Here is a 25,593-nt window from a genome sequence, read left to right on the forward strand (position 1 = left end):
AAACCGCGCCAAAGAAAGAAAAATATTGTAATGGTGGTACGTGCAATAGTTACCATAGCAACTTAAAAGGAGGAGTATTTTTCTGTAGAAAACACTTTCCATATGAATCTTAAGTCTAGGAATAATAAAACTCTCGCACATCACGTGATGCGCATGAATAAAACTATTTAACGGATTCGGAGCAGGCTTTGATGATAGTGGCCACTTTGTCTTGCTTTCAAAGCAAAAGACGTTTCGGAGACGCAACAAACCACAGAGCCCTCAGTTGGTAGACTTTCTACACAACAGGCAACGTCAACAGCTTTGTTACAACTGAACGCGCCACAGTGAATGCCATTTTTTTCATTTGTGGACTGTTCCCATTCACTGTTCTTATCCTCCACTTACCTTGCTCACTCTTCCTTTCATTTCCGAATTTTTCGAACCCAATACCCAAGACAGTCACCAATACGCCCTTTCTTCTAAAAAAACATCCAATCGTTCAAATCCGGCCCTATTTAACCATTTCTTACGAACTTATTCAATTTTTTTGACTCTCTATTGACCCTCTGCTCTTTACACACTACCCCCCAATGGTTAAATTCCCCCTTTACTAAATCTACTTGAATTACTTCTTAGTAACTGTCAACTATATAGAAGCCATCACATCAGTTTTCATAAGGTGTCCCTCAAGACTCATCCTTAGGTCCACTTCTATTTTTTATTTCCTTTGATGATATATCAACTGTGCCACCCCCTCACCCCTATTGTCCTAAGCCATTAGTGAAGGAGCACCTGCACCTTCACTAATGGCTTAGGACAAAGCAATGAATATGAGGAGGGGAGATGGAGACAGAATAATTGTTGGACAAAGAACAATCCCTAGTAGAGGAATTTGGACTACAAGTGCTTCTGCCCATCACTCGCCGGATTCTAGTGATCGCTATCACTAGAATCCGGCGTGTTTGCCATGCACTGTGACCTATGGACTTGCCGAAAAGGGGTTGCCTGGTGGTTGAGGGCCCAACCTTAATACGCTGCTTCGGCCAAGACGGGAAGTCGTGTGTCGGGACGTTCAGGGTCAATCGGCTGGTAAATCTGCTTGCTAAGGTCAGCTGCACTCCAGTAGGTCTCCTTTCCTTTGGTCCTTGGACCGGGTCAAGACCTGTTGGATTGTATCTAGGTAACGCTGACATCTCGCTTGCGTACTCACTCCCTGTTAGTTCGTGAGTGGACGTATCCTCGTTGGGCTCCATGGGGGGGTTGGGAGCCTTAAAGAATTCGAATTTTATTACTCTGCTCTATGAGTAATTCTAATATTTCTAATTTCTCTGGGGAGGAGCTCTGAGGAACTGGCTGAAAGTTGATACAGTTTTATGTGGATATTGGCAACTGTTTGCAGCATACCGAACTGAATCCCTGACTTCTTGCCATGGCATTCAGTTCCAAGAAACACTTCAGACTCAAAGTCTGAAGTGTTTCTGGGTTCTGCTTGTGTTTTTCCAAGCAATTGGATTCCGTATGGATGTAGTATATTCACTGCAGAGATACTTGAGATATAACTGGCCTTGGATCCTATAAAATCCAACCCGAACCAAAGATGCATTCTAGAAACGTTACGCCATCTTTCAGAGTTAAACTTTGATATTCGCTTTTGTTGGATCCCTAGTCAAGTTGGTGTCATAGGCGATGACTTGACTGCAGCAAAATCAGCAACGCCTCAGAATCAACTTGATGGTGGGAGTCACCCAAGAGAGTGACTTGTCACCAATATACAAAAGGAGGGGCAGATGTTCCACCTATATTTCTTAAATTTCCATTAAAATTGAAGGATTTCGCTTTAGATGGTCTTCTACATCCGTGGTTTTACTTCTTTGCTTTACATGAGATATTTATTCTCCATAGAAATACAAATATGAAGGTTCGATTATATTCCCAGTGACATCAATAACTTTATTGATTGGGAATTCCTATTCGCAGACCTTCTGGAATTAGAAAGCTAATTTTAGCTCGAATAAGAAGCCCCACCCGTTATTCAGAACAAAATGGTTGGTTGTAATAATTACAAAATCTTACAAAAGATGGTAAAAATCAGCAGCAACTCGTGAGCGAATTCCAAGACGAGGATTTGTTTAGCTTTTCCATTTTCTACCTCGTACTCCAATAGTCTTGTGTGGACTGAGTCTTGCTCCTGCTGCAGATGTATGCAGTAAGAACACGTTCCGTCTTCTTTGTCACGAGGAGCTATGACGTAATCCTAGAAGGCGGTTGGGGACTTTGATCGATATCTGATTGCAGAAGCCATTTACATTGCTTAGAAAACTTCCAATAGCGCAAATTTATTTCTGTGAAGAACGGAATGGAGTTTATTCGCTTGTTATTCACCTTGACACAGAGCCGTTGCTTACATTCTAATGACCTCCGCCTTACTGGGGTGGTCTGCATTCTAATGACCTCGGTGTTACTGCAGCGACAACCATATACTTCGATGCATCTTAAGAACTCTGCTAATCATGCTCAACGTCTACACTGGCTTCCAGAAGTGAAGAAAAATCAAATGTTTCCCACCAGCCTGATTTTATACCAAATTCGATGATTTCCAAAAAAATGTCCACTGTCCTGCGAAGAAGATTGTCTTTTTTAATGAAAAAGACAATCGTGTTTAATTACAATGGAATGGATTCAGCTGAATCCATTCCATCATAATTAAACACGATTATTCCATGATACTTCAGCTGAATCCATTCAGATGATGATGGAATGATTCAACTGGTGAGACCGACTTATTCAGCCACGTTGTGAAAAGCCCATTAACATTCCTTTCGTATTGAGGGGATTCGAACTCAGATTTCCAACTGATGTGGGCAGGACAGTTATCCTAATATACGCTTATGAATAGGAATTAGCAGATAATGTCTATCCGTTGTGAACTTAAGAACCTTCTCCCTCATTGGTTATAAACATCCGTAAATTAATGCTTATTGAGAAATGTTTTATGGGAGTTGCCATCTCTCCGACCTCAAGAGAGAGAAATGGGCCGATGATTTAGTGGGGATGGTGCAATTTTAAATTATTGGTCCTTGGAAATTTCCTAGAAAAATCATTCAATTTTTACATTGGAAAAGAGACCATCACCAAGTAGCAATCTCAGGTGGATAGAGGACCACTCACCTCGAACGTGTACTTGGAAGAGTTGCTGGTGAAAAAGGATCGGGTGTTGGTTGTGTGGTTGGGACTGTCTAGTATTCTGGTAGGTAAATGAACAATCTGTGTGTGGTCCTAGTAATTGTAAAAGCCCCAGCATGTCGATCAGCTGGGTCAGTGTAACTAGAAAACGGAAGCCAGCTGGAGTTGTGAACATTAAAATCACCAAGGAAAATTACCTCACTGTTAGGAAAGTTGGACTGGAGACAGTCAAGTTGTAAAGAGAGGAAGTCAAAGAGTTCCAAGTGATTAGTGGAGTTGGGAGATCAATAGTTGAAATTTTAGATGAATGCTGTTCGTTTGGAGTGGTATACTTGGCTGTTTGACATAACGTGACTTCAGCAGTGCTCCCCAACATGCACACTACTCCGCCTTCCTTCAGTCTTGAGCTAGCAGGGCAGAGGCAGAGAGATTATATGAGGGGATTCAAAAAAGATTTGTTTTCATTCAGGAGTAATTGTGACAGAAAAAAGAAATTTCTTTGAACCCTAGCTGATCTGGATGCCTCCTGGAGAGCTACCAATAGGTTCGGTCGAGAAGGGAGATTACAGGGAGAGACAGAGGAAAAACGCAGAAAGAGAATAGGAATAAAATCTTAAATCTTGAATGACATTTCCCCTAACTGTTCCACTTACCCCTCCTTCCTGCCCCCATTACAAAAGCAGAATTGTAGTGCTCACTTGCGGTCGGCTTTAGGGAGGATTCAGTCTTAAAATTAAGTTCCCCTCCCTGGACACGAAGTGTAGGAGAGAAGTAATTGCAGGCAACGCCACTAAAGGCAGATCAGGGCCGCTCCAAATCCCCCTTAATTACAAGTTGAAATGAGATTTCTCTGGTAAACAACGCAGAGGAAGAGGAGTGGTAAGAACAAGCGAAGGTGTAGTAAGGCCAGCTCACTTAGCCCTACGCAGAACTAATTGCTTCGTTCTGCTGCAAATTAAATACAGAGGGCGTTGTGTATGTTTCGAACAAGTGGGCTTATCGTAACAAAGGAGTTGCACCACAAATTTGTAGGTGCAATGCAGCCTCGCCTGGAAGTTTAAAGTTCGTTGCTAAAAGCAGATTCTGGTAAAAAACAGAAGTGGACAATCAAATAGAAAGTACGGGGAGCCTGATATTTTGGAACATCAGTGCATCTCTCTCTTTCCCCCTCTTAAGCGCGTCGCTTCTTATCTTTAATTTGTTTCTCGTGTAAGGAGGCGCCCTTTCCTCTCCAAATTGGCTCCCGTGGCTCGAAATTGATGGACTGCCAAGATAAGAGAACTCATCCATTATATCCGCAGTTTTCAATAAACGGAGTAATAAGAGTCATAACGAAAGCGAAAGGAAGTCCCCGAACACACAGACACTAAATCCACTTTTAATAAGCAAAGAACACTCGAGGATTCTTTCGAGGATGTGAAGGGACGGTTAATATTTGCGGAGTTTGGGTGAAGAGGCTGAAAGATGAACGCTAACATCATCGCAAATAACTGCAGCGTGTCGAACGCTTAGTGATTCGCGTGTCACTCATCATCACACACTTTAATAAGATTTGAATCGCTTGTTGCTTCACTTTCTTACAAAACTTTCTTCTCCATTTTCTTATATCGCTGCTGGCAGAAGAAGAAGTTGGAAGAGAGTCGCCTTTCAAAATAAACCATTTTCAAATCCAAATCTTCCAGTCTCTCCCGAGTGAGGAGCATCTTAGAAGTGCTTATTTGACCTCATTTCTCTTGGCTTCGTAGAACAGAAGAAAAACAATTTTTCGCTTAAAAATAGTCAGAGATAAAAAAACAGTTATTTATTTTGTGTCCTCAAAGTGTGTGCAAACAATAGAATGTTGTTTACACACACTCAAAGGAATTTTCATCTCCGGTAAGGAAATGCATTTCTCTCTTTCTCTCTCTACTGACTGGGGATTGGATGATTTCAAGATACACGAAGAAATTGAATTTGCGCCATCCGCTTCAGCTGATCTCGGAAGTGGAATAAAATATTTCTTTAAAGAAAGGTCATCCTACTTGGAAAAACAGAACTAAGGACAAAGATCATTTTAGTAAGTGAATAATATTATCGCTGCAGAAATTCCCTCTACAATTTCCGTGGTAAAGATTTAGTCAATCCTGACCGACTACATCCATAAATATAACATTGAACAAGACAGTAACTCCTTTTGGTAATCTACACTGCTTGCCCACTTTATTAGGATGGTGAAAGATTGAAGTATACGAAGCAATCTATGCAATACAAATCGAAATCACATGATGAGTGTTTGTGGAGAAAGGACAATCCTTTGTCACTTAGCATCACTTTTCAACACTTTATTGAGTCCGTGCCACATCGTGCCAAAGTCATGATTCTGGCTCACGCGGTCCTTAATTCTTGGACCAAACAAAGTGACCAGGCAGTAATCAAAGAACGAAAATTACATTCATAATCATACTGATTTTACAGTATTTTTATTTTCAACGTCTAATTACCTTTAACAATGACATTCAAATTGATACTTACCAGTAACAAAGTGGTTAATGTTGTCACTGGTAAGTTTAACAGTAACCTTAAGCTTAAACTTACTATTAAAAAACATGTTGATGTTGTCACTAGTAAGTTTAACAGTAACAGTGAAGTTGAAGCTTTAACTTCCCTGTAATAAATATGTTAATGTTGTCAGCGGTAAGTTTAACAGAAATGTTAAGCTTAAAGTTGCCAGTAACAAACCTTGTAATGTTGTCCCTAGTAACTTTAAATGTAACTTTAAGCTTAAATTTACTGTTAACAACCATGTTGATTTTGTCACTAGTAAGTTTAACAGTAATATGAAGCTTTAACTTCCCAGTGATAAACATGTTAATGTTGTCAGTGTTAAGTTTAACAGAAACGTTAAGCTTAAACTTGCCACTAACAAATCTGTTAATGTTCTTACTAGTAAGTTTAACAGCAAAGTTAAGCTTAAATTACAGTAAAAAACTTTTAATGTTGTCACTGGTAAATTTAATTGTAACGTTAAGCTTAAACTTACTATTAACAAACATGGTGATGTTGTCACTAGTAAGTTTAACAGTAACGGGAAGCTTTAACTTCCCAGTAATAAACATGTTAATGTTGTCACTGGTAGGTGTAACAGCAACGTTAAACCTACCAGAAACAAACCTGTTAATGTCGTCACAGGTAAGTTTAACAATAATGTTAACATGAAACTTACCAGTAACAAGCTGGCATGTTAAATCAACTAGAAATTACCTTTATTTATAATGGCAATTTCTAGTTGCGAAGTTAGCACGTTATTAATGAATTACACCAGGCTGCATGGTTTTCGATGTTCGACAACAGTAACATGGCAGCAGTATCATGAACAACATGATCTTAGACAATGATCTTTGAGCAATCTGAACTTATTTTGTTTTATTTGTGGAAGTTACGTAGTCCCTAAATAAAATCAAGATATCAGAATTTGCAAAAAATGTGCGCTGTGCTTTTGGAGTGAAACTCGGTGACCAAGATAAACAGTGGACTCCACGTCATAAAGTTATCCGAACTTGCGTTGAATTATTGATATTGAGGGAAAATGGTAAAAAGAAGGCTATGCCATTTGCAATGCCCATGATTTGGTGGAAACCTACAAAATACTGTGATGATTGTTAATGTAGAGGGATACAATTCAAAGAGTAAGAAGCGGATTGTGTATTCTAGTATTCCATCTACCATTAGAACAGTCCCACATGGAGATGAGGCTGTCGATTCCATGTCCTCCACTTATATTGGAGTGTGTTAGCAGCAGAGCGTACTGCATGTCAAGCTTCTGAAGATGAAACTGAAGTCTACACGCCTGGAGACATTGAGCCCAGCCCTCAACTGTTTTCACAGCATGAACTCAATGATCTGGTAGGACCTAAATTTATGAAAGGAATCTGCAGAACTCCTTGGTTCTAGACTTAAATCAAAAAATCTTCTACCACATGGGATGTTTTTCTCGACCTTTCTTTGAACGATTCTGTGGGTTTTTTTTCCAGTAATATAAATGACTGTATATCTTAGTGCACTTGCATCATTAATACACAGCCTAATACACAGCTTAATACACGGGCTATGTATTAATTATGCAAGTGCACTAAGATATACATAGTCCAACTCTTTCGCAGCTTCAGGCATAAACCCTTAATGCATTAGAGTCCTAATATAAATGACTTAATGAACTATTTAGGAATTAGTTATACAGTTGAGACTTGTTGATTTAGCTCAGAAGAGTCTCAAAGGTGTGTTGCTTCACAGTGGAAATAAATACAGGTCAATTCTAGTAGCTTATTCTGTGCGTTTGAAAGAAACACATCAGCACTTGAAGAAGTTGTTGATCAATATTAAGTATGACGAACATGGTTGGTTGGTCTGTATTGATTTTAAAGTGATAAGCATGTTACTTTGACAGCAATCTGACTACAAAAAATGTCTTGTTTTTTGTGTGTGGGGCAGTCAGACAAAGAGTAAACACTGGGATGTCAAGTTCTGGATAAGGAAGGACAGTTTGTTGCCTGGATCATAGAACGTATTTCATAAACCACTGGTAGACCGAAAACTCTCCTCCTTCCACCTTGGCACATCAAACTGGGTTTGATGAAACAGTTTGGGAAAGCTTTACTCGGGAAGGTCCCTGTTTCAACTACCTTTGTACCAAACTCCCATCGATCACCCAAGAGAAGCTGAAACAAGCTATTTTTGTTGGTCCTCAAATTCGCAAACTGATGAGGGACCGAGATTTTGAGGGAACTATGAATAAAAGATAAAAACAGGCATGGATTAGTTTCAGGTCTGTTGTTGAGAATTTCATAGACAACATGGATCCAGACTACAAGAATATAGTTGAAAATATATGTCAAGGTACATTTTTTACACTTTCACTCGACTACTTCTCAGAAAATCTATGATGTGTTAGTGAACAGGGTGAGAGGGTTCACCAGGACATTAAAGACGTGGACATGAGGTACCAGGGGAGGTTGAATGCCAACACGATGGCTGACTATTGCTGGATGCCGAAGAGGGACTGTAAAGTAGAAGGATCTATAAGAAAATCAAAGAAACGAAAAGTTCACCCATCGTAGATCAGTTTTTAAAGTGAGAAGTGAGTGTTTAGTGGACTTTTTACCACACTGCACTTTCTAATAGTGCTTTCAACATGTATTTAAATATAAAAATCCGGTAAAAGTAGAAATTTGTTATAATTTCAGTGCACTACCATTAATTTCTGCCAAAATTAATGGTAGAATTTGTGAGAAATCAAATTTTCTTTCGTGATTTTTGAAGAAACTTGACGTGATGGAAACAAACAAGTCATTTTTGAAATCAGAATTAGAAAAGGATTCAGAAACACCCTTTTCTGAAAACACAACCGTAATATTTTTAAAAATGCAGAGTAGTGTAATCAAAGAACGCTAATTACCAGCTTATCATTCATTATTATAATGATTTTACCAAATTAGTATTATCGTATTATTAAAATTATCACATTTTAATTAGTATTATCACATTATTCACATCTAATTACCTTTAACAATAACATTAACATGATACTTACAAGTAAAAACACGTTAGTGTTATCGCTGACAGGTTTAACAGTAACATTAAGCTTAAACTTACTATTAAAAACATATTAATGTTGTCTTTGGTAAGTTTAATATTAAGCTTAAACTTACTATTGAAAAACATGTTAATGTTGTCATTGGTAAGTTTAATGTTAAGCTTAAACTTACTGTTAAAAAACATGTTAATGTTGTCACTGGTAAGTTTAACAGTATCGCTAACATGAAACTTACCAATAACAAAGAAACATAAAATGAACTACAAATTACCATTATTTTATAATGTTAATTTTCTGAAGTTAACATGCTATTAATGAATTACCATTAACGGTGATGCTAGCCTTCTAATATTATCATCATTAAGCTCTGATTAATCCATAACCGAATACCGTCAACAAAAATATTAATGATGTAAAATAAACATCAGTGTTATTTTCTTTATGGAATAAATACTGGGTCCTTATATACATAATTGAGCATAGTTGTAGAAAAAATACTTACCAGATGAATTGCTTCCTTTTCAAATTATTAAAGCCGTGTGGATTTGGCTCTTTGAATTAGCAAAGCCTTTGAAGTAATTCGGTGTGCGAATTTCCTCCTCTGAATCTCCATATTCGATCTCCATCACTTTTGTGTTCTGTATGGTATTGTGGGAGAATCCAAAGACATTTTACTTTTCCTCTTTGATCAATGCCGAGTTAAGATCAATTTAAGAAATCCTAGCCGAAGATATCCCCACACTAAATATATATTTGTGAGTACAAGAAAGGGGGCTATTTTGACTTCAGGTTCTTTGCAAATAAATGAATAGTTATTAACACATTTGTGTTAATTAAACCCCGGCGTTCGCTGAAAGTTTGGTGACAAAATTTAACTCATTAGGGTGGTAATGGATAAAAAGTAAATGTAGAACCTTGATTATTTTTCATCTTTAATTTTCCATTCTGGTTTTTTCCCTACATCAGCATTAACACTAAGCATCAGCGGGGAAGCCACTTGCTATAACCATTAGGCAAATTAAGGTCACTTATTCAGAGCGAACTTCCTTGGCAGCTTCTCGCTGGCATGCAAGTCGATCAAACGATTCCCCCACCTATCGGAGTTAGTGGAGCGCATTTCGCCTGGCCATTATCTCAGATGTCAGGGCCCTTTTTTCTGTTTGCATCCATTTGGAGAATTCTGCATCTTTAAGGTGGGAATGTCAAAATAAAAGTGGGTATTTTTGAATACAAACTTCTCTCAAATAGTCCTTTAAGATGCTTTAGCGTTTTCCTAACTAATGATGAATACTTTGGACTACTAGACTAAATTAAGATTGAGTTTAGATGTATTTATTATCAAATTTAAAATCGAATTTTGATTGAAATGACCTTATCATGCCAAAGCTCAAAAGTTCGTTTATTATGATAAATACTTCAGAAATTCGGCTCTTATCTCTCTCTTTGAAGAAAGAGTGTGCTTATCTCTTTAAATCGTGTATAAAAATGCTTCCAGATATACTGAATTTCTCTTTCTGTTGATATTTGAAATGAGTTTCTTTCGTTTAAATAATCACTACGTCCAGCGCGTGTTTTTGTGAGATATGAGAATATCAAATATGGAATAACTAGTTAGAGAACATCCAGATGGAAATGTCTTATTATCGGAATGTCAATATTTACTTGGAAAGGGATGGGCTCTCAGCAAGCCAATGGAGCTGAGAAAAGTTATTGGTTAGAAATTTCAGTTGTTGTGTGTGGATGTCGCACCAAAGTGCATGGTTGCACATTTTGTGTTTTGACAGTAATTCCTGGAGGGGACAGATTCTTTTTTGCTATAAATATATTTAAACACTTCGAACAGAGCACAAAAAATGAAACCGCTCCTACCACGTGATACTGAGTGACAAATCTTCCACTGGAAATCGGGATCAGAGCAGAAAGCAGATATGACATTTCAGAATCTTTAAGAAAAAGAAAGGAGAAGAAATATAAATGGAGAATAGAGAGGAAAGAAAGAAATAGAGAGGTACCAAGCGACCGAAAATAGATAAATAAGAGGGAAGAAAGAAGGAATAAAGACGAGAAGAAAAGTAAATAGAGAAAAGAAAATGGGAGGTGAGAAAGAGAGCAAAAAGAAAAGCGGTTGAGAGAAAATATGAGTAAATATAAAGATGAAGAACTAAAGAGACAGGAAAGGTGAGAAAAAGAAATAGAAAGAGAGAGAGAGAGAGAGAGAGAGAGAGAGAGAGAGAGAGAGAGAGAGAGAGAGAGAGAGAGAGAGAGAGAGGAGACAGAAATAGGCAGACAGTGAAAGAGAAAAGAAATGAGATGTTCAATACCTTGAAAGTATAAATATTCCTCCTTCTTGACGAAGAAATTTCCCACGAAATATCTTTCTATCATGTCGTTTTATTATAACATCTTCCTGCAGCAGTGTTTCACTCTTTCTCTCCTCATCTTTGCCTTTGCATCCTGCTCCACATCGATACCCTGACTTTGCTCTTGCTTTTCAGCTCGCCTTTCTCATCCTTTCCGATGTCCTGTGTTCGCTGCCATCTGGTCTCTGGAGATGAGAGGATTACAGCAGCCAAGAAGACGCAGAAGAGATAAAACACAAGAGCCAGATGGTTATGATAGCTTTGATATATTTATAGATTTCTGTAAGCCGCCAATTGAAACAGATTTTGAAGGCTTCCCCTCCATTTCGCGTTATCCAACTTTCGTCACGCACTTCGCCATCTCCCACCAATTCTTTCCTTTCCTTTCTTCTTTCGATATTAAAGTCGATTATGTACTCTACATGCTCTATTTATTTCACTTTCATTTTTTCCGAAACGCCGACCCCATTCTCTGCTAGAAAAGAATAGTTTTCAAAATGGTGTGTTGATCCCGCGCTCTTCAAAACCAGTTTTTCACATATTGGCAAGTACTTAGGAGCTTTTATCTGAAATAACACTATTTCTTTCTGCTCTCTCTTCTCTTCTCTTGCATTTATTGTGGCGATATCGATGAAATAAATTTCTTTCAAAGATCGAGAATAGTTTTCTGTCTCGTTTTCAATTTAAATTCTTGACAAGCAACGGAAAACGATTCCATCAACAAGCACATTCTGAAATTATTCTTTCTGATGTGAACGGGATCTTTATTTCTATGTTTTGTTTCCTTGAGCTAAAGAAGAGCATTATGAAGACAAACTGGTGCCTTAGGAGGCTGAAAGTTTGTTCGAGGAGCCTCGAATCTCATTTTTGTATCAATTTTTGAATATCTATTACAAGAAATCATGCCTAGGCTCAAGATATTTTGAAATATCCTCCAAAAAAGGTACTGATCCAGCTGTCTCTTAAATTTCACCAGAGTGTCAACCTAAACCACTGAGGAAGGCAGTTTATTCCAGTGCCTGACAGCACCCTGACGAAACGTAACTTCCTAAGTTCCATCTGTTGGTTTTATCCAGTAGTTCATAATTATGTTTCCTGATTTTTGTGTCCCATTCCAATGTAAAAATTCTGTCGCTGTTTATTTTCCACCCCGCCTCAGCACCTTATACATCTCAGTCAGATCCCCTCCCCGCGATGCCTCATTTCCAAGTACTGTAACCTCACACAGCTTCGTTGTCTCTTCTCATTCGGACGTTGCGTTGACGTCCTCACCAGACTGATCTCGCCTTTGAACCCTATCAAGAAGACCTTCCTAAATGAATAGATACATCTGATCGTATTATAACACCTAGATCTTGGGTGGCTGTGCAAATCTTTCTGAAGAAGTTCAGCCTAACTTTCATCATTCACCACCCTCCTGACCTTCATATCATTTGCAGATTCCAATGTGGTACAGTTTATTCCATCGTTGAAACCATTCAAGATCAGAAACAAGTGTAGTCTTACCACCGAACATCGAGACCCTAGCCCTCTCTGAAGAATGACCAATTATAGCAACCATCTGTTTCTTTCGGCCACTCCCAATCCACTTTAGTACCTTGTCGGTGTCCCCAGTAGACTCCAGCTTGTACAGCACTATTCCATGGGTAGAACCGTTCACAATGTTTTCTTAAATTCCAATTACCCTAAGTTCTGGAGAGCACTACACATATTATGTATATGGTCTTACCTTCCTTCAAGACATGGTCTTGCCACAAGTTCTCAAACTGGAGATTCTTTATTTTAAAAATCTTTACCCTCAGATGTGTTTGCATTTGTTTCTTAACTTTTGAACACGAGTGTTCAAAATAATACTTCGAGAAATATTAGATCAATCGAGATAAAGGAGATTTATTTAAAAAGTATTGGATAAATATTAACCATTGGTTCTCCAATTGGCCAGTATTCTGCGACATGGTGGATATTGGATTATTTATCTACAAGAATCTTTTATTATAATCTTTTATTATGCATGATTTAAAATACATTTGGGAGTTGTTAAATATGGCATAAAATCTGATTTAATTCTTCAGAGCAACTTCTACCTCACCAATCCTTAGACTCAAAGCGATATTGTATACGAGAACCTTCTTTTACATCTGCATAGTAGAAGCATTTAAATCTTTTCCTTTGATAAATTCACGGGCAAATATGCATCTCCATACGACATCGATTTTGCCATTTTCCTCTGGGTAATTTGTCTTCAAAGTTGGCATCATCTTACTGATAACCTTATGGTCTGATGATTTCTTTCTTCTATCTCCTCAGTTTAATACGAGTCGTAACATTTTTCGACCATTTGGTACAATGGAGCTCTCAGAGTCGTTATCCACACTGGAAGAATTCATCAAATTGACAACTTTGACTTTCTACACAAGAATTCTGAAGGTTTTGTGGAGGGCAAGTATATATGACACTTCATTTTGTTTCCGAATAAATTTAAGGCTATTCTAACGTCAGAAATATTCACGGATTCAAAGTCACCATCAATGGACTTTCATTAAAGGCGAATAATTCCCATGGTGAAGGGAGCAGATGCCACCTATGCTTTAAATACGAACCCTATGACAAATCCAATAATTCCATAAATTGAATAGCGCGGTACGGTTGTAGTTCTTGTGTTGTGAATGTTCCATCTTCGTACCATAATATTTCGCTAATCGATACTTTCTCCAGTAGTGTCCAAAGCTGATAAAATAGGAAAGGACGGATCAATGATGAGTCGAAGCAAAGTTTGACGCAGCTTCTCCTGATCGAAGAAGAAAGTTTCTCTAACGGTGTGCCAAAGCCATTGAAAAGATGAGAAAGAATTTCTAAAACAGCTTTTGAGACAATGAAAAGGCCCTAAAAATAAAAGAAAAAATAGACCGAACATGAACAATACAGAGTTAATCAAGTGATGGGATCCCGGGATATAACACTGTTCTATTGTTTGTTATTCTGGTGACCTTCGTTAGGCTTTATGTTCCTTTGCTAACAGAGCCTTCACAGTTGATGATGTCGACAACGTGGCTCACAATGTTACTCTAAGTCCATAATCTCTTAATTAGTTGTTTTATTTGTAGCGAGAAAGTTTTTTTCTACTTTCTATCTCTCAATAAAGATGGTTATCTGCCAGATTTTAAAAGTTTCGTCTTTTAAGTAAGGTAGATGGATGTTTTGAATAAAATTCGAAGACAGGTTGTTGTTAAAGTGTATTAGAGTGGTGTCCCCTGGAGATGGTGCTTCTCTGTATGACAAAGCTGTTATACAGAGTAGCTTGTTTACCGAGTGATTTCGAAAGAGTGGATTTTTTGAAATTTGTTTGAACAGTTTAGTGAGGTAATTAAGCTAATTGAGAGCTCTGAGTAATGAATTCTCTTGATGTTTAGGCAATAGATTATGAGCGGGAAATTAGACTATCTATTATTAATACAGTGAATGGTAATTATTAATATAAAAGCAAATCTTAAAAATTATAAACAGACAAGTGTTTGTAATTTTAGATGCTTTATTCTTTTTGTAAAATGCGCGATAATTTTTGGTATTTCTAAATTGTCAACAACGTCTGATGTCCATTGTCTATACTCTGTTGTTCTGTTCCTCGGAAACTGATTTTTGAATCTTCACAACAGTCTATTAGCATTATTACAGCTTCCATTTATCTTTACAGGAATTTAGCGAGGTGAAAATGAAGGCATTCGTTGTGGCACCTTTGATGTAAACAATGTCTGATATCCATTGTCTACTTCTCAGTTGTGTCATCTCTGGTGCTGTTGATGTTCTGCAAGAAATATCGTTTCGAGTAGAGCAAGTCGCCTTTTCTCCTCTAACCTTTGAGATCTTCTAACGAAGTAATTTTCAAAAATGCAAATGGTGGAAGACTTATCTATGAATGCTAACATCCAGATCTCAAAAAAGAGTCAATAATGAAGTCAGAAAAAGCCTTTCTCTCAGGAGACATCAGGAGACACCACACGCATTCATTCTCTCGTGAGCAATGAATGCAGCACTTCACATCCACCATGAAGTGATAAACCACCTTTCAACACAATGTAAGGATCATCTTCTAGTTTCATTTAATAAAATATTTTTTGGCAAAGAATTTCCGGGAAAACCAGGAAAGGATTCTAGAAATCCTTAGTTGTTTCTGTAAGGAATAAGTTATTTGAGCAGATTTGTTTGTATTTATAGTCAGATTGAGATTCTTAAGATACTTGATGATTCTGCACATCTGTAAATTCGCATCATGGCTAACCTTGGAAATGTCATCATAGATTTGGAAATAATAAACAACTTTAAGCCATCGGCATAAGCCAGCAGATTTGGATTTTCTTGTAGAAGTGGTTGTAGGGATGCTGAAAATATAACACTGGAGAGAACACCTCCTTGAGGTGTTTCTCCAGTTGTGGTTGTGACGAGTATATTATCAGAATTAGTGGGGGAAGATGGGATTTCTGTGATTTAGGCTGTACTGTAGATAGGATATAACCATTGTGTCAATGAGGAAATGATTTTTCAGTATTTCAATGGCTTTCTTGTGATCAATGTTGTCGAAAGCACCTTTGGTGTCTAAGTAAAAGACATCGCATTGCGCTTTATCCTGAAACGCAGTTTGGATGCGCACAATGGTGTCAGCTAGGCTTGTTGTTATGGAGCGCCCTGTAAGACCAAAATGCACGTTGACAGGTGCATTAGCGAAGATCGCATCCTGAAGATATGGCAGCATGATCTTATCAATAATTTTAGCGATTATTGACGATACAGCAGTTGGACAATGCTCTGCTCCTTTTTATACTTTATGTATGTTGATGAAGTGCTGTACTTTTTCCACCGCCTGTGGCATTTTTGTTACCTTTTAAAGATTGGTTTTAGATGGGATTTGAACCACGGTTTGGATTGAAAAGAAAGTCTTACAAGTTTGGATGCCGACTCTGTTTTCAGTTGATTCAGCCATTTTATAAGAAGAAAGGTGGCGTCCTGTATAGGAATATTTTTAAGAGAATCCCATGGATAGCCTTTTAAGAGCTGCGAAAACTTTTCTTTCTGAAGGAATTTAATTGATGTTGGATTTTAAAATAATTGCTGACCCTCCACCTCTTCAATTAATCCTAGATGTGATGGCATGTATGGAGTGTAGTTGATTTTTCGATAGTAGAAAAACATCCTGAAGAGGTTCCTGCATCAATGTTTCAACTAAACAAATTATGTCATGTGTTTCTTCAACCAAAAGTGCTATAAGCGTGGACAGTTTATTTTTCACGCTTCTTACATTCTGAAGAAAAATGCTGAGATTAACATAGGTCTCAGAAGGATGTTTGCAAGTATTAGGAGGAAGGATAAATGATGGACTATGATGCGAACCCGGACTGGTATTCTCTAGCTACGCAGAGAGCTCAATAGATTGAGAGTTCGACGTTAACTTCTCACTGGAGTTGTTGACAGAACCTAGAACAGTTCCATCAAATGGCATGACGAGTAGACCATTCGGCCAGATATCAGGATTTAGATACTTTGAAGGTCACAATCCTTTAGCTCAATTCTGAAGGATGCGTAAGTCGGATGTTTGGTTTTTATCTTGAAAGCACTACCCGGAATTTCCAGCTCCAATAGGAGCTGATCCATCTGCTGGGAATAATCCATCTGCTAACAAAAATATTATTACTTCTAAACATCGGACGATTTCTATTTCTAATTTTAATGCAAGGCTGCATATTTTTGTTCCTATTATGCTACCATATTTGTTTTTCCTGCGGGGGACCTTGAAGCTTGAGGAGTTTGAAGGCAAGCTATTATGGGTAGGCACTTCAGGATTAAGATCAGATGGATAATTTTGACAGTGCACCTGCATACTGCCAGGTTTCTGTTGATTTCTAATTGTGGTGGGTATCAGTTGCATGCTGTGTCAACAATACGTTGAGAGGATACACGATTCTGCCCTCGGAGAGAATGAGAGGTAGAACTAGATTTGACAGATGACGCTGCTGTTGTTTCTGGAACAAATTCTTCAGCATCTGGGCTGAGGACTGGATCTGCAGCAACCTGATGAACATAAGAAGGGCGAGGTATTGGAGGGCTCTCAGCCATTGCCTTTAGGTCAAGAAGAATTTGCATTGTTGGTCTTCTATTCGGAAAAGATGCCGTTTAATATCATCATTCTCTCTAAATTGTTTTCTCAACATTTGTTCCAGGGTAACAAATGAGATATCTTTGTTCGGGGATATTGTAGGCAGGGGGACGGGTAAGAAATGTCCTCAGTTTGTGTGGTAGCATCTAAGCTTGACTTCCTTGTATGATGTGAGGGCTTCGGAGATGGTAATAAATTGACAGAAGGAGATGAAAGATTGTTAGAGCTACGTGGGAGATCAGCATTTGTTGGGGTATTCTGACAGTTTAGCTTATGTTGACTAGAAGGAGATTGTAAATTCGAACTTCCATTGTTAGCTTTTTTACAGGAAGGATATCTCCAATTATTTTTTAACACACGTGATGACTTCGAAAAATTTTTAATCAATGAACATAAATCGCAGTAAATGATACTGCAACTCTTGCAGATAACCCAATTACGAACTGTTTTTGACATACATTGCATGAAACTGCTTCTTTAGGTGCCATGCTGAAGATTCAAAAAATGACTGGATACCAGTAAACAGAATATACAACCAAGCAGGTGGTCCGTTATCGACGAGTTAGAATGTCTGAGTAGCTGAACTACAGGTGAGATCGATGTAGGTGTGGCTAACGGAAAAATTGCTGGAGATCTACAGGACTTGACCCAAATCAGAGACAATGCCAAGGTCCCAAACAGTCTTATGACAAAGAAAGCACTCCTTTCAAAAGTCAACCAGCGTTTCTGTATGTAGCTACGCTAAGCAAAAGCGAGAACCTTACACACTATAAACTTAAAACTCAAATAAACAGTACTTATCTTTAAGAAGACTTCATAAAACCATCCAAGCTGCCCAATACTCATCTAAGGAACATGTCAGTGCACCACTCTACAAAAATGCCATTTAAAAAGCACTTAAATTATTATAAAGCAGGAGCTAAATTACAGACGTCTAACACCAAGGCCACCTAGCGATAGAGGTTCTTAGTTAATGCTCTCCTTATATATGGAAACGAATAGACATTTGGTGTTCTTTTTCTCATAGTGGATTGATTGCTTGAGAGAACTGTACTGCGATTGGACTGCATTTATGCATAAGCATTTAGGGCTTGGCACATTAGATCTTTCCCTGCCAATGCCTCATTAACATCCATCCATCTTTCTCTCTCTTTCATCTATTTACCATCTCGTCTCTCTCTTCTTTTCGAAAACTTTTTCTGTCATTTATTTGCCAAAAGGAAATCTTATTTTACGTTTACGAGTGATAAGGAAGAAGTGCACTCACGCTCTCTGCAATTCTTTTAAATTAGAAATTCGGTATTTCGAAATCGCGAACAGCAGCAGCAGCATAATTTTAATCTTCGAGTGGTCCATTAATTTGATTTTAGCAACGCGCAGCTCGCTACATTACTAATCGGCATTCGCCGGTTTCTGGTTTTTTCCCAGAGATTGCACATTAACGTGCTCTGGTTGCTAGGCAGCTGAGCACTCTGCCGGATTGCTTAGACGGACCACACATCATCAACAACTACCATCTAATCACGGTGATTGTTGAGGCTGTCTCAGTAATCTTTTATTCTGTTCATTCCGCGGTTTCCTCTTCTTTCAGAAGTTCATTTCCTTCGATATCCAAAACAAGTTTGCGAAATCCGCATCGATCCATTATTATCATCTGGATGAGCATCCCCGTTATCAGTTAATTTATTCGCACTAATTTGCATATTCTATCATTTTCCAAATGGGTGTTGGCCTCCACTTTCGTCAAACTTTTTCTCAATCGACGTCTGAGATGATCGCTCTAAACTCACGCGATGAAAATGGCGTTATCTGATCCGAAAGATAAGATAGAAGCGGAAGATTCAAGATACTTCCATTCTTTCCTGTTTCGAAAATAAAATCTCAGAACCCGATGTTTCAACTCTTCCATTCCACGAGGTTTAATTGACCCTGATTGCCTTGGGAAACAGCGATGCCAACAAAGGGCATCCTTTAATACCATCATTTGCTCAGACGCTAATTAAAGCAGAAAATTCCACTTAACGTTTAATCAAAATGAGGACGAAATACCTCTGTACATGTGGAATCTGAGAAACGTTTATATAATTAAAAGGAAAACGCCAAATGCAAAATACCCTCCCTTTTTTAATTACCTTCTTCGCTCGCTCAGTGTTTACGCTTATAATTATCATTTTCCGTTAAACGTCAAACAAAGTGGAGAAGCCCAATGGCCAGAAAACTTCGAGCGTTATTTCCATTAAATTGAGTTCTTGGAGAGGCCGTCAGAGGGAGCAAATACTGGGGACGGATTGTTATAATGTCAATTTGGCCGGCACTGGAATTCTAAAGTAAATAGCGAATATAATTTAATTAACGGCACTCAGGATTGGAGGAGAGCTCACTTTCATCTCAAAGCAGGTGGAAAATTAAGTGGAGAAGCGAAATCCACGCGAGCAATTCATAATAGACGCATTCCGTGCAGTAAACATTGCAGAAGTGTGTCATTTGGGGACAGAAACCCATATGAAAGAGGGTTATTCTGGCTGCGCCTTCTGGTGCCTTTAGGACCACTTCGTGTGCTTTTAGAAACCCGAAGCAAAATAACTGACCTGATTGCCAAGGTGTTAATAATTACAACCAATGTTTCTCAAAAGAGAAACATCCACATTTATAATTCTCCTTCTGTTATTCTTCTTGGTTAAAGAAACTTCAAGGATATAACATTGCCAAAAAGATGGGCGAGATTTTCATCCAAAGATTCGTTTTGTTATGAAGCAACAGAGCATACACCATTTTCACATTTCAGATATCTCCATTGACTTCAAACACCAACTTAATCCACGAAGAGGCCAATGTTCACTGGAGCTTCTTTCTCGTCATCAATTTTACAGTCCCGGACCAAAAAAATTAGACACCTTTATTTTAATATCTAGTAGGGTCACCTTTGGGGACTCTGTAGGGCCTCCGTAGCTGAGTGGCTAGAAACGGGAGTGCAATTGCACACGCTCTTTAAGTAGACCGGGGTTCAAATTTACCTTTTTAGAGTCACCTTTTTCTCGAAGGACAGCTGGTACACATCGTAGCATGATTCCATTAGGTGTTTTAGGAAGTTTACGTCCAGGGTTAACCATTCTTCCATTAGGATATTTGATACCTGCTGTATTGTGGAAGGTAGAGGATTGCGAAGCCGCGCTGCCATTTTCAACACATCCCAGATATTCTTCATTAGATTCGGATCTTGATAATTAGGTGGCCAGGGTAGATGTTGGAAATCTTGGGCATGTTCCTCGAACCATTCAGATACAATTTTGGTACTGTGAATATTCGTGCTGTCCTCTTGAAATAATACAACATAATCTGAGTAGAAGTGAAAATGGTCGGTACAACACAAGATATCCATTGGAGGTAACGCGACCTTCTAATATGAACGAACTCTCAGCCCCTTCCAAATGAACCTACCCCACAACACCTAGAGCCGTTTCAATAGTGGGCACGAGAGAATCTGGTGTCTCGTAAAACCACAAGATCGTTTTGAACTGTTCCACAGTCCAGTCTTGGAGTTGGCACACGACTACAAAGTCCCAGATTCTAAAACTCCAGCCGCATTGTTGGGAAGTGAATCCTTCTTTGCCTCATTAGCTGCACTGGACCTACTATTGGGATTCTCTTTAAATTCCTGTGGTCTCATTATTGAAGGGCAAACTTCTGCCGTCTTCCACTCATGGTACTCTATTGAGATGGTTGTTTTCGGACACACCAGTGATTTTTTTAATAACGACTCCCGCTAAACAATACCATCTTTCTGAAAATCGGAAAGATCTCCTGTCTCTCCATGGTCTACATCGACTAAGAAGCCTCAGGAAAGCGTGCAGCATTTATCTGATAAGGAACTTCGATCACATCATGTGACAACTTAGATTTGCGTAAAGTACATTTAATTCTGTCGTTGCCAGTTGTAAAAGATTTCCAATTTTTTGGTCAGTGAGCGTATAATAGCAGGCAGATCGATCCATCGCAGTGTTATCTTCTTTCCTTTTGTTGTACCTCCCTTCTTTAAAGGCTCGAAGCGGGAACACCTTTTCAATCAGCAGCCAGAGCAGTTATTTCGTTATGTGATTTTTCCGGGTTTTTCGTTATTGGATCTTCCTGTCAAGGAAGATCCAATAACGAAAGTAGCCATTCTTCCCATAGTGGGTGGAAAAGACCTGAGTTCGAGTCGCATCGATGATGTGAGGAAATTTTATGGGTCTTTTTCACAACGTGGCTGAGTTAGTCGGGTCTCAACCTACGGTATCATGGTGTTTTCTCCAACCAAAGAATTATCTTGAATGACTATTATTTGAATAGGGTATTTTTCGTATGTACAATCACAACAGAAAGATACGTGTCAAATAATTACTGTTCTCTCGTTTGCTACAGCAAGTGAGTTTAACTTTTTTTATTGCATATTGAATATTTACTTTAGTTTTTTAAGAAGGCAGTATCTTTACTTAAACCATCTTTAACTATCATCTATTTTTTTCTGTTTCAGAGATTTGTTCTCCCACAGTTCAGCCGAAAATTCCAACCTCTTGGAGCTGTATGTATATCCTCTTCAAGGCCTTCTAGAGCTACACTGACCCTGCTTCCATCCTTACAATGAATGAGAGCTGTCTGGTAACTCTAGAAAATTCTTCCTTATCCTGGACCATGACATCAACCAACTCGTCCATTAATCTGAGCTCGGTAGGGGCCGCACTAGAAGGTAGCCATATCAGACCCTATTATGGCGATCAGCTGCTGCTGATCAGGAACCAGTATGTCGAGATTCACGGCTATCTCAGTCTTATTGTCTGCATCTTCGGCTTGATAGCTAATATACTGAACATTGTAGTGCTCACCCGACAGAACATGGTGTCTCCTACGAATGCTATCCTCACAGGGTTGGCCATTACTGACATGTTGGTGATGTGTTCGTACCTCCCTTTCGCTGTGCACCACCACATTCGTACGGACTTGCCAAATGAGGAGAAATATTCCTACGGATGGGCTGTGTTCACTCTTTTCCACGCTCACTTCACGGTGGTGTGCCATACGATATCCACTTGGCTGACGGTGACTGTTGCAATCTGGAGATTCATGACTGTCAGCTTTCCAGCGAATTCCATGAATTGGGGAAACATGCGGAGAGCTCATTGCGCAATCGTATGCACGTACATCAACAGTGCTGTCTTTTGCATACCGGTTTACTTGACCTTTACGGTTTCAGAAATCAGGCGAGGCAATAAACTCCTGTACCAGGTGGACTTCAGCGAAATAGCCCAAGCTCATGACAGACTGCTGGAAAAAATCAACTTCTGGCTGTTCAGCGTCCTCACGAAGCTCATCCCGTGTGTTGCCTTGACAGGTCTCAGTCTAGGATTGATTCGGGTTCTTTACGAAGCGAAACTGCGCAGACAAAGATTGAAGAATCGCGCTGAATCTGACAAAACCCACGATCGCACTACTCGTATGCTTTTGGCCGTTTTATTCCTTTTCTTGCTTACTGAGTTCCCTTCCGGACTGTTGGCCCTGCTTAGTGGAATCCTGGGAACGAAATTCTTCAGCAATGTCTACCTAAACTTCGGAGAGATGATGGACATTCTGGCCCTCATCAACAGCGCCATCAACTTTATCATCTACTGCACCATGAGTCGCCAGTTCAGAGACACTTTTGTCCACCTCTTCATAGTCAGAGCCGGAACAAAATGGAAAGCTGTGCCTACGGAACCAAGCACAACATGTGCCACCACGTGTGTATAAAACATCCTGTGCCCAAGAAACCAAACACAATTGGATCCCTTTAAAATCATTGGCGAGGTCTCTGTAATACAACGCCAATGACTTTAAAGGCTACTTGAAATTACCCATCTCTCTGTAATAAGACCTCCTGACTCAAGACGGATTAACATGATACCACCAACATTGTTATGCTGACTGTTATGATTACTCAAGATAAATATAAACTGCAACCTGTGTTATCTCCCATTCTCCCAATGGATCATCAGTTATCCAGAACTAGTAAATAGATATCGAACTGAACAAATAAGTGGAATACGTGAGTACTCCAACAGCGCGTTGGAACATGACTATACTTTCTTCCCAATAGATGTGACCCTCCTGGAGTGTTGATTTCGGAACAACAATGGAAACGCCAATAGATGGGTTTATATCTCTCCACGCCAAAACTGCACAACGTTCACAACGACAGTAAACACGGACCATGAATCTGAGCTTAACTGTTACCGTCCCAACCTGATTGTAACTATCGAGCTTTATCGCTTGTTCATTTCCCACGAAACTCTTTGGGTATTTGAAGATGCGATCCATCTGTATATCTTTAGGTGTGTGTGGTCTACCACTCTAGACAGAAACACACACGATCAGCCTCCCTGAAACTCGAAGAATCCCATACCAAAGGATAAAGTACATACTGTCCTTAACGGAAATCAGATTGAGGATTATTCCAGTAATGGACCACGAATCATTTCGCCAGATTTCCAATACAACTGAAAGTTCTGTGCTGAAGAATCCAGTACTGTTTTCCCGGATGTGTCCATTAATCTACGCAGACAATATGAAAAAATATCGATCCAAATTTGCATATCCAACTGTAAAAAAAATATTACACAAATATGGAAAATTCCCATTTATTTTTGTCGATGTTGTGGTAAAATCCTTAACTTCTGTAGTCCTTGTGAATAATTAAAACGACAAACATATGCGATGGGACTTAAACTCAAATGTCTCTACACTTCACGTGGCAGAGACATAGACCAGGGGCTCATTTAAATCTCATCGCAAATATTTGCGTTTCTGTAATTTCCACTGATCCCTGAAAGAATCCTCTTAAAATAAAAGGCAAAAACAGGCTAATTCCATAAGGCTACTAAAATGCTTATTCTTTGGCATTTTTCTCTTATGTTGCCCTCAATTGATATGTGATGGATCATCAAAGATGTTTGTTGCGTTAATTGCTTGACATTAAAATGTTTCACGATACTTGTATTGGTTCTTTGTTTCACCACTTACCACAATGACAACACCTTGATCAATACCAATGCGACTTGGAATTGGTCAAGTACAAAGTTTAAAGAATGTTTATGGGAGTGCTTTAATATTCATCCATCCGTGTTCAAGCTCATCTATGCAAAACAACTTTCAGAAATTCACTCAGCCCATTATTGTCTTATTCAGGAGAGGGCCGAGGATAAATTATGCCTCCACTCAATCTCGTATCTTATTGGATGTTGGCACAGCTATAAGTAGAAGACCACGGATTTTGAAGAGCCAGAAACGAGGTTACTTATGCTGATGGATTCAAAGATTGCGGTTGTATATTAAAATAATTGCGCGGAACAAGTTCATATCTGGGAGAAAAATTATCCATCGCTGTTCTCCAAGAATATTTATCGACTCCAAGAAAAAAGGCATTTGTCTTCAACTACTTTCGACAAGAAAAGTAGACTGCAGTTTATAACGCGTGGATGTTACAATCTAATTGCAGAAAGGATGTTTGCTTATTCAAATACTCTGAAAACTGAAATGGAATGACAATTTCTGCCCACGGTAGCAACTTCCTTTCTAAATGGGGTTGTTTACAAAGCGAAGATGAATCCGGAAAAAGATAATACATTTACGTACAAACACCCTCTCTCCAAATATCCTCAAGAGATTGCTTCTTTCGTATCGCGCCAGTTTAATGCGCGCTTGAAGAGAACTGAGCGGAGTTGCAAATGCACCTGGAACGCTGTAATTATTCGACCATAAAGAAAATTAGCAGATCGTATCTTACGATGAACAAAAAACTACTCCCATTTCGTTAAAGTGCACACTGACTGAGATAAACCGGCCCTTTATTCAGCAGGCGAAAGTAAGGCAAACAATTTATTCTCCCTTAATAGAATCTTAATGCTTTTGGGTATTCTGAAGTTGGAATCGCGTGTCTGGTTTTTAGTCCCCTTTGCTGAATTTCCTGATGAATATCTAAAGATGTCCCTTTTTTTAACTCCCAACAGATGACACCACTTAAGAAATTGGACTGCTTCGATTTTACGCGTTATCTTCGAATAAATTGGAGTCCCGCGAATGTTTTGAACGACTGCAATTTTCCTGGTCTGTTTTTTTTTTGTCCACCTGGAGGCAATTATAGAAATGTTAAGGTTCTCTGTCATTTTTTACACCAGGCTGCGCCCAATCTCACTATAAGTATGCGTGTCCAGCTTTAAGAAAAGCCATAGTTTCTTGGTGATGTAACTCAGCTGAATGAAGAAAAATGTGGGTGATTTTTCGACTTCAGGAGAGGTCCGATGTGAGTTAACCATGCATCAACGCAAACAATGATCTTGAGATCTTGA

The 25,593-nt window shown here is 38.8% G+C and overlaps 1 protein-coding gene across 1 annotated transcript in view; it reads left to right on the forward strand.

Annotated features, from left to right (window-relative positions):
• LOC150078686 (G protein-coupled receptor dmsr-1-like) overlaps positions 1 to 24,114 on the forward strand; it is a 34,059-nt gene extending 9,945 nt beyond the window's left edge. Inside the window, exon 2 of the mRNA XM_090382601.1 lies at positions 21,750 to 24,114. Within this exon, the coding sequence (XP_090238727.1) occupies positions 21,857 to 22,999 (1,143 nt within the window). The 5' untranslated portion in view covers positions 21,750 to 21,856 and the 3' untranslated portion in view covers positions 23,000 to 24,114. The remainder of the gene's footprint in view (positions 1 to 21,749) is intronic.
• Positions 24,115 to 25,593: the final 1,479 nt, after the last annotated feature.

This window comes from Mastigoproctus giganteus, chromosome 10 (assembly GCF_048544385.1).
Source record: "Mastigoproctus giganteus isolate SK-2022 chromosome 10, ASM4854438v1, whole genome shotgun sequence".
NCBI classification, from domain to species: Eukaryota; Metazoa; Arthropoda; class Arachnida; order Uropygi; family Thelyphonidae; genus Mastigoproctus; species Mastigoproctus giganteus.